Here is a 15,329-nt window from a genome sequence, read left to right as displayed (position 1 = left end):
CTTCAAGACAAAAGAAAGAGCCAGGAGTCAGCAACAGAGACCTCCACGGTTTAATGGATGGGGGAGCTTGAATGTCTGAAGCAAGGTCCTGGAGCAACAACCCACCGTGTGCGGCAGACAGTGGGCAGGACGTGGTAGCAGTCTGTGCTCTCAGGGGGAAGAGGAGATTGATTACCAGTTATAGGGGAATTGATGCCAGGTGGGCTCATTAGGTACCAGGGAAACCAGCAGAGGGGCACGCCCCTCCCCGCCCCTTTGATAAGAACGAGCACCGGCGGGGGCGGGGCAGGAGTGTAGGAAGATCAGTCACGTGACTAGAGTGCAGGTGAAGCAGGCACTGGTTGGGCAGGGGATGTACAGAGAGCAAGGGAACGACCATCTTGAATAGCCTCACCATACACCAACAAAAAGGCATATAAAGGTTCACGAGAAAACATGTCTTAAGAATATGCATAGTCCTGGGAGGATTTCCCTGGTAGTCCTGTGGTTAAGACTTCACCTTCCAATGCGGAGAGTGAGGGTTCAATCCCTAGTTGGGGAGCTAAGATCCCACATGCCTTGGGGCCAAAAACCAAAACATAAAAACCAGAAGCAATATTGTAACAAATTCAATAATAATAATAATAATAAAGACTCTAAAAAAAAAGGTCCACATCAAAAAAATCTTAAAAGAAAAAAGAACATGCACAGTTCCATTATTTGTAAGAAGCAAACATTGGTGTGGATAAATACATTGCAATTTTCATTCAATGGAATATACACGATTGGGAATCAATAAATTATGGTGGCATGGCACAACATGGATAAACTCACACATTATCGGGGAAAAGAGATGTTAAAAGATAAACTGGGGCACATTAAAATTTTCAAGAGTTTGAGCATATATCAGCTGGGAAGAGGCAGCACCAGCCTGAAGGTGGCTGGGTATGCTCCACTGACAGGGGCTGGGGGAGGCTTTTATAGAGCAGACACGGAAGCTGAACAAGGAAATTGTTTGATTGGCTATAGCTTACGTGATTGCCTAATTTGGGAAGGTCTAAGTGGCTGTTTGTGATTGGTTGTTCTTAAGTTTCATTTTCTCGGATTCCAGTGCATTGATTCTGGCTGAGGTTTCAGTTTGCTTACAAAGGCTACCAAGGCAGGACAACAACCTCAGTCGAAAGGACTCCTTGTTTAATCACCTTAAAATGCCTAACACAGCAGGGTGCTGTGTTAGGCATTTTAATAATAATACTTATTAAAAAATAATGGTGTCCCAAAAGTGTCCCAAGATATTGGAAGAGAAGAGGAATGCAGCACAAAGGGCACGGCTCAGGGTCAACATGAAACCTACATTCACATGGAATCCATTTGGAACAATTACGCGGACCCAAAGGCACTGATTTTATTCTTATTTATTTCTCCTCACAAATATGCTATATGAAAAGAATCCTGTGGACAATGGCTTAGAGTAGACGCTTCTCAAGGACAGAACTCAGAAGACAAATTCCAGTTAGGAGATTAGAAGCCATGTCAGCCTCATGCACGGCCAGGAATCAGAAGGAGTTGACAAGCCCCTGGACCCAGTAGCATCAGTTACCCTTAACCTACTTCTGAATGGAGTTCACATCTACTTGAGAAGTTCTCTTGGCTTTTACAAGTTAACATCCAAAGCAAAATCAGTTTCTAACAGAACCCTACTTTAATGCAATGCCAAACCATGGGTTGTAAATAAAAAAATAAATCTTATCTGAAAAAAAAAAAGGTCACTTGAGTTTTCACTTTTTCTTGCACCATTAACAACAGAATTATGAAAAAAATAAAACTCAAAACAAATAAAGATGCTCCAAGAGAGGACAAAGGGGCTGAGCCGTGAGGGTCCCTGCTCACTATGGGGGTCTCCATTTTCATGGCCAGGGCAGGCTGGGACCTCTGCAGCCAGGCACCTCAGGCCTCAGAGCACCCCTGAGCACTGCACTGGCCTGTACCTCTCATCCAGATGTTAGTAGGTACACTGAGCTGCCTCAACTGCTCTGCTGAGGAAGGGGTTCATGTGGCTGGTCACTGGGTCTCACATTCACTCTGAATTGTTCATTGCATTAGTCCTGGCCCAGGCTTGGAATCTCAACTTGGAGGAATGGTGAATTTCAATCAATAAACAGATAATCAGTAACGGGAACTTTTATAATACAGAGAGCAAGTCGTCTTAATGAGAAGTAAAAAAATTCTCAGTTGAATGATAATAAAAACAGAAGTTCAAATGGAACTTTTGAAAGTCCCAAAGAGGGAAAACTCTGCTCTAAGCAATTAATTACTGATTAGGGTTTTATCAGTCTGAAGGAGGAACTAAATTGGTTTACAAAACTTTTTTTTTTCCTTCTTGCACTCAGCACAGGACAGGGACAGAGCAAAATGAACAAAAATCATGGAAGACATTTGTATTAAAGTTGATTTAAAGAGCAATTTCCTTGAGAAATAAGATCCTAGAGGCTAAGGTGGCCAGATTTGAAAAAGAGGCCTGACCTGACCCAAATGCCCTTAAAGTGGGGACTCTGCAAGAGGGGGTTATTTTGGGATGGATAGATCAGGGATGATGACACGTCCCAGCAAGACCCAAGAGAAAAAGAGGCAAATTATCAGAGAGAAGATGGAAATGATCCCCCAGATCGGGAAACTGTGGACAATTGCCCTGCAAAAACCAACAGGAGCAATTGCAGGACCACGCCCACTCCTCCGTCGCCCCACCCCCAGAACCCGGATTGGGATGGTTCTACAGAGCGGCAATAGAATTTGGACAGAATTCATTTAACATCCGTTCGAGTAATAATTGAGCACCCAGGCACTGTTTGGATGGATAAAAATTCCCAGCTCTCCTATTTCAAGCTGGTCGTTTCCTAGAAACTAAGGCTACGTCAGGATGTGATCTGAAAGCAAACCCCCCAAAAGATAAACATACAACGGTGAAAGGGAAAGAATGTGGGAGGGGACGTGGAAGGTGCTGCTGCATCTAGGGAGATTAAGGAAGGCCTCCCCACGGGGGTGACCTCTGAGGGGAGACGCGGGGGAAGGAACTGAGGGAGCCCTGCTCCAGTTTACCTCGTCCACGGAAGAGTAAGGAGGGCAGCCTGGCCAGGGAATGGCATCCCGATTTTACAAAGCGCTCTTTGGCAACTCTGTAAAGGCTGATTTTTCAGAGAGAACACTAGGGGGAAAATAGGAATTAAGGGGATATCAAAATTGTCCGGCCAGCAAATAATGAGGAAGGGGTAGTAGTAGGAAAAGAAGAAACACGCTATATGCTGAAGTTGCTTCCGGCTCCCTGCACCTGTTGGAAAAGCAGGCAGGTGGCCCAGCCCTCAGGACTGCTGGGAGACGCCAGGAGGGTTGAAACCCTTCTGTATTTGTTTCTTCACTCATTCCCACAAGCTGGGTAGCTTAAAACAATGAACATTTATTATCTTACAGTTCTGGAGGCTGGCAATCTGAAATCAAGGTGTCAGCATTTATGACTCATGTCTGAATGCAGCTCATCTAGCACATGTGTTTTCTCCATAGGGCACATTACAGCCTTTTTGCGCTTAGGAACTCAAGGCAGCACTTAGAGCACTACACTCGGGGCCACTTGAAACAACAGAATCACCCACAAAAAGCACAAAAATTTGAAAAACATGGCACAAATAGACCATGAAAAGGACACTGGTTTACAGCATGAGAGCTGAAGCAAGAAGGCAGAGTGCTGTCTTGTTCCAACTCAGCTAGGAGCGTATGCATTGGGTGACTCAAACTTTTCCCACTCTGTGCATGTCCTAAGCGTTCAGAAACAGCCCCCTCCGAGCAGCTGACCCAGGGCCCAGCCCAGTGTTCAGAAAGAGTGTTGGCGAGTGTCCAGGCTGAGCCCTGACCCTGTTTGAAAGAGAATGGCCCCTGGCTTAGAAGCTGAGAGTCCAGAGGGACCGGCCACAGTCACTCCCCATGAGGAAGGGACATAACCCTTCTGTACCCTGGCCAGCTAAGAGGCAGTGATGCAAGCTCCTACCTATGCACATAAATTTCCATTTCCGGAGGGGATGGGTCCCTGTGAGAGTTGAGGGTGTTCCAAATGAGGTCCTGGAAATTGTTTTTTCAGCTCACCAGATAAGAGATCAGCATCCAAGGGCCCTTCTCTGCACCAGGCACACCTAGCATCCTTCCACATAAAAGGCACATTTCATCCTCCAAAAGCCTGAGGCGATTTGTCCACTGACACACAGCTGGTCAGAACCCCAGACCAAAGACCCCCAACTTCCAGTCTAGACTCTCCCCTGTAGTCTCACCCCTTTCTAAATCTTCTCCTAATCTGCCCTGAGGTTGAGAGAAAGTGGGAGGAGCACAGAAAAAGAATTTTAAAGAGTGAAATTGGTTAAGAGGGCTCCCCAAATCTGGCTGATGTAGGATCTGAGCCAAGTAATATAGAGAAATAAAATTGGAGGGTGAGGGGCTTCCCTGGTGGCGCAGCACTTAAGAATCTGCCTGCCAATGCAGGTTCGATTCCTGGGCCAGGAAGATCCCACAGGCCGAGGAGCAACTAAGCCAGTGCGCCACAAGTACTGAGCTTGCGCTCTAGAGCCCACAAGACACAACTACTGAGCCCATGCGCCACAACTACTGAAGCCTAGAGCCCGTGCTCCACAACAAGAGAAGCCACCGCAATAAGAAGCCTGCACACTGCAATAAAGAGTAGCCACCGCTCACTGCAACTACAGAAAGCCCACACACAGCTATGAAGACCCAATACAGCCAATAAATAAACAATAAAATAAATAAATAAAATTTTAAGAAAACAACAAAAACTGGAGGGTGAGGAGGGAAGACTCAGATGGCCCAGGTTGGGCCCGCTGTTCAAGGAGCTGAATTCTGGTGCAGCAGCAGAGGACAGGAAGGAGGTGGCTGTGAGGCTGCCAAATGCTGCCACGGCCGGCCCCTCCCCTCCCCCCTTTTCCTTTTCCTCCCCACCCGCCCCCACTGACTCCCTCCCTCCCGCTTCTGTCCCTTCCTTTTCCTCCTACAGCCCACTGCTCAGACTGCCAGTGTCTGACCCAGCTGGTGGATGGCACCAGGCAGCCCTAGGTTCCCCCAAAAGCAGGCTCTATAAGCCTTGCGGGAAGGATGGACATCCTGTCTCCCTGTTGTGTGATTGCTACCAGAATCTCTCCAGGTTTCCCTCCCCTTCAGCCTCCTCGTGTGGTCTCCACCACAACCGAGTGTCAGAATCACTTGGAGAGCTTTTTAGAAATGCCGATGCTCACTAAAGCAAACTGCTAAAGGTAATCTTTATGTGACCCAGAAACACTATCTTTCAAGATTTCCTTGCACAATTCTTTTTTCTTTTCTTTTCTTTTTTTTATTTAAGCTCTTTATTGGAATATAATTGCTTTACACTATTGTACCAGTTTTTCTGTACAACAAAGTGAATCAGCTGTATTTATACATATATCCCCATATCCCCTCCTTCCTGTGACTCCCTCCCACCTTCCCTATCCCAGCCCTCTAGGTCATCACCCATCATCGAGTTGATCTCCCTGTGTTATGCAGCAGCTTCCCACTAGCTATCTATTTTACAGTTGGTAGTGTATATATGTCAATGCTACCCTCTCACTTCGTCCCAGCTTCCCCTTCGCCTCCCACCCCGTGATCTCAAGTCCATTCTCTACATCTGCATCTTTATTCTTGCCCTGTCATTGGGTTCATCAGTACCATTTTTTTAGATTCCATATATATGAGTTAGCATACAGTATTTGTTTTTCTCTTTCTGGCTTACTTTGCTCTGTATGACAGACTCTAGGTCCATCCACCTCACTACAAATAACTCTATTTTATTCCTTTTAACATCTGAGAAATATTCCATTGTATATATGTGCCACATCTTCTTTATCCATTCATCTGTTGATGGGCATTTAGGTTGCTTCCATGTCCTGGCTATTGTAAATAGTGCTGCAATGAACATTGTGGTACGTTTCTTTTTGGATTATGGTTTTCTCTGGGTATATGCCCAGGAGTAGGATTGCTGGGTCATATAGTAGTTCCATTTTTAGTTTTTTGAGGAACCTCCAAACTGTTTTCCATAGTGGCTGTACCAGCTTACATTCCCACCAACAGTGCAGGAGAGTTCCCTTTTCTCCACACCCTCTCCAACATTTATTGTTTCTAGATTTTGTGATGATGGCCATTCTGACCAGTGTGAGGTGATACCTCATTGTGGCTTTGACTTTCATTTCTCTAATGATTAGTGATGTTGAGCATCTTTTCATGTGTTTGTAAGCCATCTACATGTCTTCTTTGGAGAAACGTCTATTTAGGTCTTCCACCCATTTGTGGATTGGGTTATTTGCTTTTTTGGTGTTAAGCTGCATGAGCTGCTTGTATATTTTGGAGATTAATTCTTTGTCAGTTGCTTCGTTGGCAAATATTCTTCTCTTTTTTAATAAAGAGACTGTCTTTTTTTTTTTAAGAGAAGTTTATTATTTTTTGGCTGCACTGGGTCTTCGTTGCTGCCTGCGGGCTTTGTCTAGTTACAGCAAGCAGGTGCTACTCTTCATTGCTGTGCATGGGCTTCTCACTGCGGTGGCTTCTCTTGTTGTGAAGCATGGGTTTCAGTAGTTGTGGCGCATGGGCTTAGTTGCTCCACAGCATGTGGAATCCTCCCGGACCAGGGATTGAAACTGTGTCCCCTGCATTGGCAAGCGGATTCCCAACCACTGCACCACCAGGGAAGTCCCCACAGTTATTTTCAAAAGTGGTTTTAATGGAACAGAACTGGATATGACATTTTCACACAATATTTCACACCAGCCACAAAGCCAGACAGATCCTTAGTTTAAATATTCTCTGGTCACCACCTTATCTGAACAAGCTTTATGCTGCAGAAGAGTATTTGCATTTGTTCAACTGTAGGGGCAAAGGAGGAGGCCATTCCCCCCTTCAGGAGATCTCTTCCTCGAACAGCAGTTAGGAGCCCAGCACAGGAATTTCTCTAGTTAACACCAAGCAGGACCGGGGAGTGGACAGCAGAACATGTACTGTGCGGGCCCTAGAACTTGAAAGTGAGCAGGAGCCATGGGAGGGAGGGAAGGCGGGTGCTCTGGGTGGGGTGGATTTCAGTACAAGGCAGGAGGGTGGGGAGGGCAGGAGTGTCCAGAGGACGGTCCAGAGAGGCTGGGGTTTAGGGTGGAGGCATGGATATGGCCTTGGCGGAGCACAAGCCTGGCACGGCTGAGGCTTGTAGAAAGACAGGGCTGGCCTGTGAAGGGTCTGAATGCCATGCTACAGCCCCAAGTAGGTGGCGGTTTCTACCTCTGCAGCCACAGTGTGGAAAGTGGCTCACGTAGCCCTTGAGAGGCCGGAGGCCAGGACAGAGGCTATTCTGCGGGCCTGAGTTGAGACCTGGGCTGCCAGCCTGGAGGACTCACAGAGGGCGGGGCTTTCCTCTTGAGAGGTAGTCAGTGACACAGGTCACTGCCAGGCTATCGTGGCTGGAGCCATGTGATGCAGACCCCCAGGATCTTGCCCACCTACCCTGGACTGTCTCCTGCTCCAGCACCCGCCCCAGAGTCTGCCCGGCTCCTCTCTCCTTCCTCCTTCCCAAAGCTCTCCTGGAAGAAGTAGATGACGAAGCACTTTGGAGTGTGGCCACAGCCTCCCACCCGCGTGGGGACCTTGTCATCTCATCTCTGGGGCATGGGAACTACAACAGCTTTGGTCTCCAACGGGTGGAAGAGTGGGTTTGGGAGTTGCCATGGACAGCTTAGTGTCTGTGAAACACCATCCCACAGAGACTTGAAGCAAGCAAGGAAGCAAAGAGCAAGAGCGAGGATGCAGGGATGCAGGGATGCAGGAATTCAAGTGAGGTTCCAGGAAGGCCGTGTCCTTCTTTGTGTCTCTCCTCCCGGATAGTGAACACAGTAGCCCCGTGGATAAGGATTTTCAAATGTTAGAACTAGCTGCAATTTCAAATGTTAGAACTAGGAGACAGGTGCAGCCTGTCTCCACTATTTGTAGGGCTTCGGAGGTAAAAAGTTGCGTTCTTAGTTAAAGATGGGCAAATAGCAGAGCCAGGCTGAGATCCACTCCCTGACACGGAGTCCAGGGCCTAACTTTGGTAATATTTTGCTGGAGGAAGCCATGCATTCTGTGTCTTTCGAAATTCCCTGTGGAGCCTAGCGCTCTTCTCAGAACTTGGAGCCAGAATCAACTGACCTTTGTCCTTGGGGCAAAGACCTGGTCCACGAGCCCAGTCCAGGGACATAAGGGGAGAGCGAGTCTGAACCCTCGCTCTCTAAAGTGGGAAACCTCATGTCCTGCTCCAGATCCGTCAGAGCCTAGGAGACACCGTTTCACCCAGCTCACCAAGGCAGTGGTGATGGGTCAGGACATGAAGGTGTGGAAGCAAGTGTTCCAGGAATTAATTCGGGAGGTGAAACCATGGCATACGTGGAAACTGACACTAGACAAAAACCTTCTTCCTAACATCCTGAAGCCAGGGTGGAAGCAATACCAGCAGTGGACATTCGCCAGGTGAGGAGGGAATGTGATGGTCATATTCTAGAAAATTCTTGCTTATATCTTACTTGGGTACACTTGTTACTTTTCTTGTTCTGCTCGTGCTTGTAAATTGAAGATTACAGGAAGTAAGGTGCCCTTCATCCAAGATGTTTTAGCTTCATTAAAATTTTTTCCTTATTACACTGAACCCCAAAACAATAGCAGGACTGGGCTAATGCCCAGATAGAGAGAAAACAGGTTGCAAAGGGCGAGGGTGGGAAGCAGTGAGGAAAAGAGAAGGGGAGGAATGGAGGCTACTTCCCTCAACCGCAAGAGAGTTGGGTGAGCAAGACTCAGGGCACATGCTCCCTGCCTTGGGAGACCTGGGGTCCAACACAGAGTCTGGGAGGAGAGGCCCTGTGTGCTGGGGAGACCCCCTCAGGGAGTGGGCGGAGGAAGGGGGCACTGAGCAACACGCAGCAACCTTATCCCTCTCTACTCCGAGCCGATGGAGTCTTTTTAGACTAGGACCCTTAGAAGCCATCCAAAGTCTCACCCTCTCTTTTCCAATTGGGAAAGCAGAACCCCAAGGACTGGGGGTGGGAGTCTGGGACTCTATCCCAGGACTGGGGCCGTGCTTATTGCCTGCCCACGTCCCCCTCTCCAGGAGAGTGTCTGGGCAGAGGAAGCAGAGCTCTCCTCTCCCGGTGGCGCGTGGTTTTCCCAGGCCAGCAGCATGGCAGCAGAGTCTCAGCTCATTGCTCCCAGTTCCGGAGGCTGGAAGTCCAAGATCAAGGTGCCAGCAGCTCTTCTGCCACAGGCTTCTCATTGTGTCCTCACATGCCAGAAGGAGCTAGGGACTTTGTGGGGTCACTTTTATAAGAGTGCTAATCCCATTCCCGAGGGCTCCACCCTCATGACCTAATCACCTCCCAAAGGCTCCACTTTCTAACACTGTCACCTTCAGAGTTAGGATCGCAACACGGGAATTTAGGTGGGGGTGGGGGTGGGGAGGGACACAAACATTCAGACTACAGCACTTACCCACACCCACTTGTATCTATTTGTGGATTTCAGTTCAGGGTTCTTGGGGCTGTTGCAAATCTACATTTGAAGAAGCCTTGGTTTGGGGTCAAGAGATGGGAGTTCTAGTCCTGCCTCTTCTACCCACTGGGTCTCTGGGTGTGACAAGTTCCCAGTGTGTACCTCATTTCTAAAATGATCACAACTGACTTAGAATTTGCCCAAGATTCCTTCCAGCTCTGATGGCTTGTGATTTGCTGCTTTCGTGGCAGACACACCTGTGGGTCACCGAGCGTGTTGGTGGCACAATGGAGATAGGAACAAGGGACTCGGGATTTCTTCCCCACTCATCCATGACTGCAATCAAATCATGTCTCTGTGTGTCCCTCCAGCACAGCCCACAACTGGGCCATACTGAGCCAAGCTGAGGATCTTGCCTTCTTTCTTCACAGGTTCCAGTGCTCCTCGTGCTCTCGAAATTGGGCCTCTGCCCAAGTTCAGGTCCTTTTCCACATGCACTGGAGTGAGGGGGAATCCAGGGGCCAGGTGAAGATGAGGGTCTTTGCCCAGAGATGTCAGAAGTGCTCCCAGGCTTCGTTTGAGGTTCCCAAGTTCACAGAGGAGAACATCTCAAGGATTCTGAACAACCTGGTGTTGCAAATTCTGAAGAAATGCTATAGAGAAGGATTTATGTTGGAGGACATTCCTATGATCAAGGAAATCTCTCTTGAAGGGCCACATGACAGTAACAATTGCGAGGCATGTCTTCATGGCTTTTGTGCCCAGAGTGAGTTAGGTCCGGTCTCACTAATATCCCTATTACCTCCCACAAGAAGCTCAACCATCCTCGGGATCACCACCGAAACGCCTTCTCCCACGAGGAGTAGCACCAGAGGGGATGCAGTGAAGAAAAAGAAAGTATTACCCAGACCGTGGTTTCCTAAGCCCGCACGAGCTGAGAGCCTCCCCACTTCCTGGAGCCCGAGAGCAAACACCGACTTCCAGGCGGAGAGAAGAGACAACAACTTCGACAACTGCACTTTCAATTCGTACACAGCCCAGCCTACCAGGAGCTTAGGTGTGAATTGCTGCTGCTGCTCCTGCTGCCTCATCCTAATCATCATCCTAATCGTCATCATTGTAACTGTGGTAAAAACCACCATCTGAGCCTAGAAAGCATGATGCTGAGTTTAAAAAATCAGACACACAGTCATCTATCGTATGATCCCATTGCTACAAAATATTCAGAATAGGCAAATCTAGAGACAGGAAGTAGATTTATGGTCACCCATCAAGGGACTGTGGGGAGAAGGGAAATGGGGAGCAACTGCTTAATTGGTAAGGGTTTTAGGGGCTGACGAAAATATTTTAGACATGATGGTTGCACAACACTGTGAATGCACCAAATGCCATCGATTTGTCCACTTTAAATTGGTTAATGTAATGTAAATTTCACCTCAATTAAAAAAAAAAAGGAACGCTGCCATTTCATTCATTCTCTAGAGGACCGAGACTGAGGCGCTTATAGCTCCCAGAACCACTTAGAAATCTTACGAAACCTGGGGGCCCTCTCACCAGAAAATTTTGCACAGACCCACTGATGCCAATCTGAGGAGGCATTTGCAGTCCAAAGCATTAGCCTGAAAACCCGGCTTCTAGAGCAATGGTCTCCACCAAGGAGTGACACGCAGCTGAGGGCTGAGGCAGGACCATCCACCAAGGTGGGGAGATATCCTTAAACTCCATTTAACTTTTCTTTGTACTTTACTATTTCTTGTCACATGTTTTATAATGTAAGCTAATATATTAGTAGAATGGTATACTGATATGATACATAAATACACACTCATTTGGAGTGTGTGTTCAGTTTCTCATTGACAGGGTTGCACAATCCAAAACATGGCGGGGGTGGGGGGGCTGCTCTGAAGGGCAAAGGGTGGAAGTCTGCAAGGATTCTTACCAGGATTCTGAAACCAAGTTGCTTTTTACCAGTTTTCTGTTCTGATTCATGAGAATAATTTTAAGACTCATTCTTACATCTTTTTTATCTAGAAATAGGAATCCTTCCATTTATGTGGCTAAAATGAGAGCAACAGTTGTTTCAGCAAATGCTCCTTTTCACTCACCCTTGTCCCCTTCTCCTTTCATCTGCCTCTCTCATCAACATCAGTGGTTCCTGCAGGTACAGGGTTGGTCTGGCCAAGCCCTAGCCTACAGGCTGCTCCCACTGGGACAGTCTCTAGAACTTTTTCATTTTGCAAAACTGAAACTCTGTAGCCATTGAATAACAACTCCCCTTTTCTCCGTCCCCCTAGGCCCTGCTAACCAATATTCTTCTTTCTGTTTCTATAAATTTGACTACTTTAGATACCTGGTATATGTGGAATTATATAGTGTTTGTGTCTTGTAACTGACTTATTTCACTTAGCATAATGGCCTCAAGGTTCGTCCATGTTATAGCATGTGACAGGATTTCCTTCATTTTGGGGGTTGAATAACATTCCACTGTATGTATGTACTACATTTTGTTTACCCAGTCATCCCTTGATAGACACTTGGTTTGCTTCCACCTCTTGGCTGTTGTGAGTAGTGCTACTGTGAACATGGGTGCACACATATCTCTTTGAGACCCTGCTTGCAACACTTTTGGCTATATACTCAGAAGTGGAATTGCAAGATCATATGGTAATTCTATTTTAATTTTTTGAGGAACTGCCATACTGCTTTCTGTAGCAGCTGCACCATTTTACAATCCCACCATAAGGATTCCAATTTCTTCACATTCTAGCCAACGCTTATTTTCTGTTTTTTTTAATATAATAGTCATATTAATGGGTGTAAGGTGATAACTCATAGTGTCTTTAATTTGCATTTCTAAAAAACGCAATTTTTTATGATGTAAGTTTACACTTTCAAGGCAATATCAGAAATAATATTTGTACAACTCAGCACAGAGATAACTATTGGGAACATAGAAATGTGTGGATAAATTCTTCACAGACTTGCTATTCACGTTCAAATGTTTGAACACAGTCTACACACCTATATTAGGCAAACTCCAGGAACTTAAAATGTAATAGTGGGACAAGACAGAACAAACACATGCCTAAGAAACAAATATGTAAGAGAAAAGAGGGCGCCCCAGCAGCCCATAAATAGCTGGAAGCTGAGTGACCAGTGAGGTGGGGAAGGGCTGCTGGGTCATTAATATAAAAGGGGGCTCTTAGTGGAAAGCAAATCATAAAATATTAAAGCGGGGATAATGTTTTAGCCTTAGAAATTGTCTTCTCCAACTCTATTTTTTGTGGGTGGGGAAAATGAGGCTCACTCAAAGTGAAGTGATTTTCCCAGGATTATACAGTGCATTTGTAGAAGACCTGGCCTTGCAATCCTGGCTCCCTGATCTCCAATGTTGACTATTGGCTCCTTCGGGAGGTTACAAAATATGTTCAGAAAGTCACAAAAATAAACATGCTCTAAGTGAGAACCAGGGACCTCCCTGGTGGTCCAGTGGCTAAGACCCCATGCTCCCAATGCAGGTGGCCCAATTTCGATCCCCGGTCAGGGAACTAGATCCCACATGCCACAACTAAAGATCCTGCATGCTGCAACTAAAGATCCCCCATGCTGCAACAAAGGTTGAAGATCCTGTGTGCCGCAACTGAGACCTGGCACAGCCAAATAAATAAATAAATAAATAAATAAGGGAATAAAAAAAATAAGAACCACATCTTATTTTGGACCAATTCATTGCTCACACCTGAGTTACAGGAGCTACCTGGGGTTGACCAGTCACAAGTGAAATTAGACTGTAGTGCAGCAGCTGATTTCTAAAGACTGAAGTCCTAACCCCAGACTGTGTCCATCCTTCCTCCAAGCCATAGTTCTACCAGTGCAAGCTCAGCCTTGGGTCCTCTTTGTCTTCCTGGTGAATTTCAAGTTTATCTATTTAACATCATATCTTCTTTGGTCCCATTACCAGGGTTTTGCTGCTTTCTTTCCTAAGAATTATGAGTGATGCTAAGGCCCAATACTCAACTATAGTTTGCTTCACCTGTAATTTATATTACATTGCAATCAAATGACATAAGCATCTCAATTTTTCATTCTGACAATACAGCTGGAAACTCTAAACAGAGATATTGAAGCTGCCTATTAACACTGCAGTTTGGCACCATTTCAAGTTTTAAAGCTTAGATTTAATTTCTTAATCTCTAGAAATAAATCCAATATATATACCATAAAATAAGCATTTAAACCTACCTACACCACAGAACAATAACTAGGAAGATATACAGATAGCCAAAAGCACACGAAAAGATGCTCAACATCACTAATTATCAGAGAAATGCCAATCAAAGCTACAATGAGGTATCACCTCATAACGGTCAGAATGGCCATCATCAAAAAGTCTACAAACAATAAATGCTGGAGAGGGCATGGAGAAAAGGGAACCCTCCTACACTGTGGATGGGAATGTAAATTGGTACAGCCACTATGGCGAACAGTATGGAGGTTCCTTCAAAAACTAAAAATAGAACTACCATACGATCCAGCAATTCCACTGCTGGGCATATATCTGGAGTAAACCATACTTTGAAAAGATATACGCACCCCAATGTTCATTGCAGCACTATTTACAATAGCCAAGACATGAAAGCAACCTAAATATCCATTGACGGAGGGATGGATAAAGAAGATGTGGTATATACATATACAATGGAATACTACTCTGCCATAAAAAAGAATGAAATAATGCCATTTGCAGCAACATGGATGGACCTAGAAATGATCATACTAAGAGAATCAGACAGAAAGACAAATATCACATGATAGCATTCATATGTGGAATCTAATTTTAAAAAATGATAAAAATGAACTTATTTACAGAACAGAAACAGACTCATAGATTTCAAAAACAATCTTATGGTTACCAAAGGGGAAAGGTGGGAGGGGCGAGGGATAAATTAGGAGCTTGGGATTAACATCACACCCTATAAAGTAGATAACCAACAAGGACCTACCGTATAGCACAGGGAACTCTACTCAGTATTCTGTAATAACCTGTATGGGTAAAGAATCTGAAAAAGAATGAATATATCTATATGTATAACTGAACCACTTTACTGTACACCTGAAATTAACACAACATTGTAAATCAACTATACTCCAATAAAAAAAAAAAGATAACTGAAAGTATCTGTTTCCTTCCCACTCAAAAGTAGTGAGAGGCGCAAAAGAACAGGAGCAGACAGAAAGGGAAAGACAGTAACTGATATCCGGAGATTACTGCTCACAATCATCATGAGTTACCCTAAACTGCTGTTTGGCAAGCATGCCAAATGGTCATTCTTGAAAGCTAGAGTCAAGAAATCTGGTGTAGGTCTTGCTATTAATTAAAATGCACTGCTCATTGATTTCACCTAAGTGTCTTTGCCCCTTAACTTCCAACATATGAACAATGAGTATAATAATAAGCTTTCGGAACCAGAACATTTTTCTCCTAAGGATTATATTTTCTTTCATATTGCTTTAATGTTCATATATTCTACTGAGCAAATTACTTTTCCAAATTATGAATCAGTCCATATGCATCATGTAAAATGTTCAAATTTCTATTATTTCCACTAAGATGCTTATTCTAATTTAGAATCTTTCTGCACTTTTACATTAATATGAATAAAGTAAATAGTATTTCTACAAGCCTCATGTTTAAACAATACATTTCTTTGAGGATGTTATGTAACATGAAATAATTATATATCAATGTAGTACTTTTTCAGTTATTTTTATGTAACATCAAGATAAGG

General features: G+C 45.2%; 1 protein-coding gene across 1 annotated transcript; it reads left to right on the top strand.

Annotated features, from left to right (window-relative positions):
• The first annotated feature begins 8,261 nt into the window (after positions 1 to 8,261).
• Positions 8,262 to 11,238, top strand: RTP3 (receptor transporter protein 3). Its single transcript, XM_057706393.1, has 2 exons — positions 8,262 to 8,529; positions 9,972 to 11,238. The coding sequence occupies exons 1-2, from the start codon at positions 8,375 to 8,377 to the stop codon at positions 10,684 to 10,686; spliced, it is 870 nt and encodes a 289-aa protein (XP_057562376.1). The 5' UTR covers positions 8,262 to 8,374; the 3' UTR covers positions 10,687 to 11,238.
• The last annotated feature ends 4,091 nt before the right edge of the window (positions 11,239 to 15,329 follow it).

Source organism: Hippopotamus amphibius, chromosome 13 (genome assembly GCF_030028045.1).
Source record: "Hippopotamus amphibius kiboko isolate mHipAmp2 chromosome 13, mHipAmp2.hap2, whole genome shotgun sequence".
Taxonomy (NCBI): domain Eukaryota; kingdom Metazoa; phylum Chordata; class Mammalia; order Artiodactyla; family Hippopotamidae; genus Hippopotamus; species Hippopotamus amphibius.
This window is presented reverse-complemented; position numbering and strand designations above follow the sequence as displayed.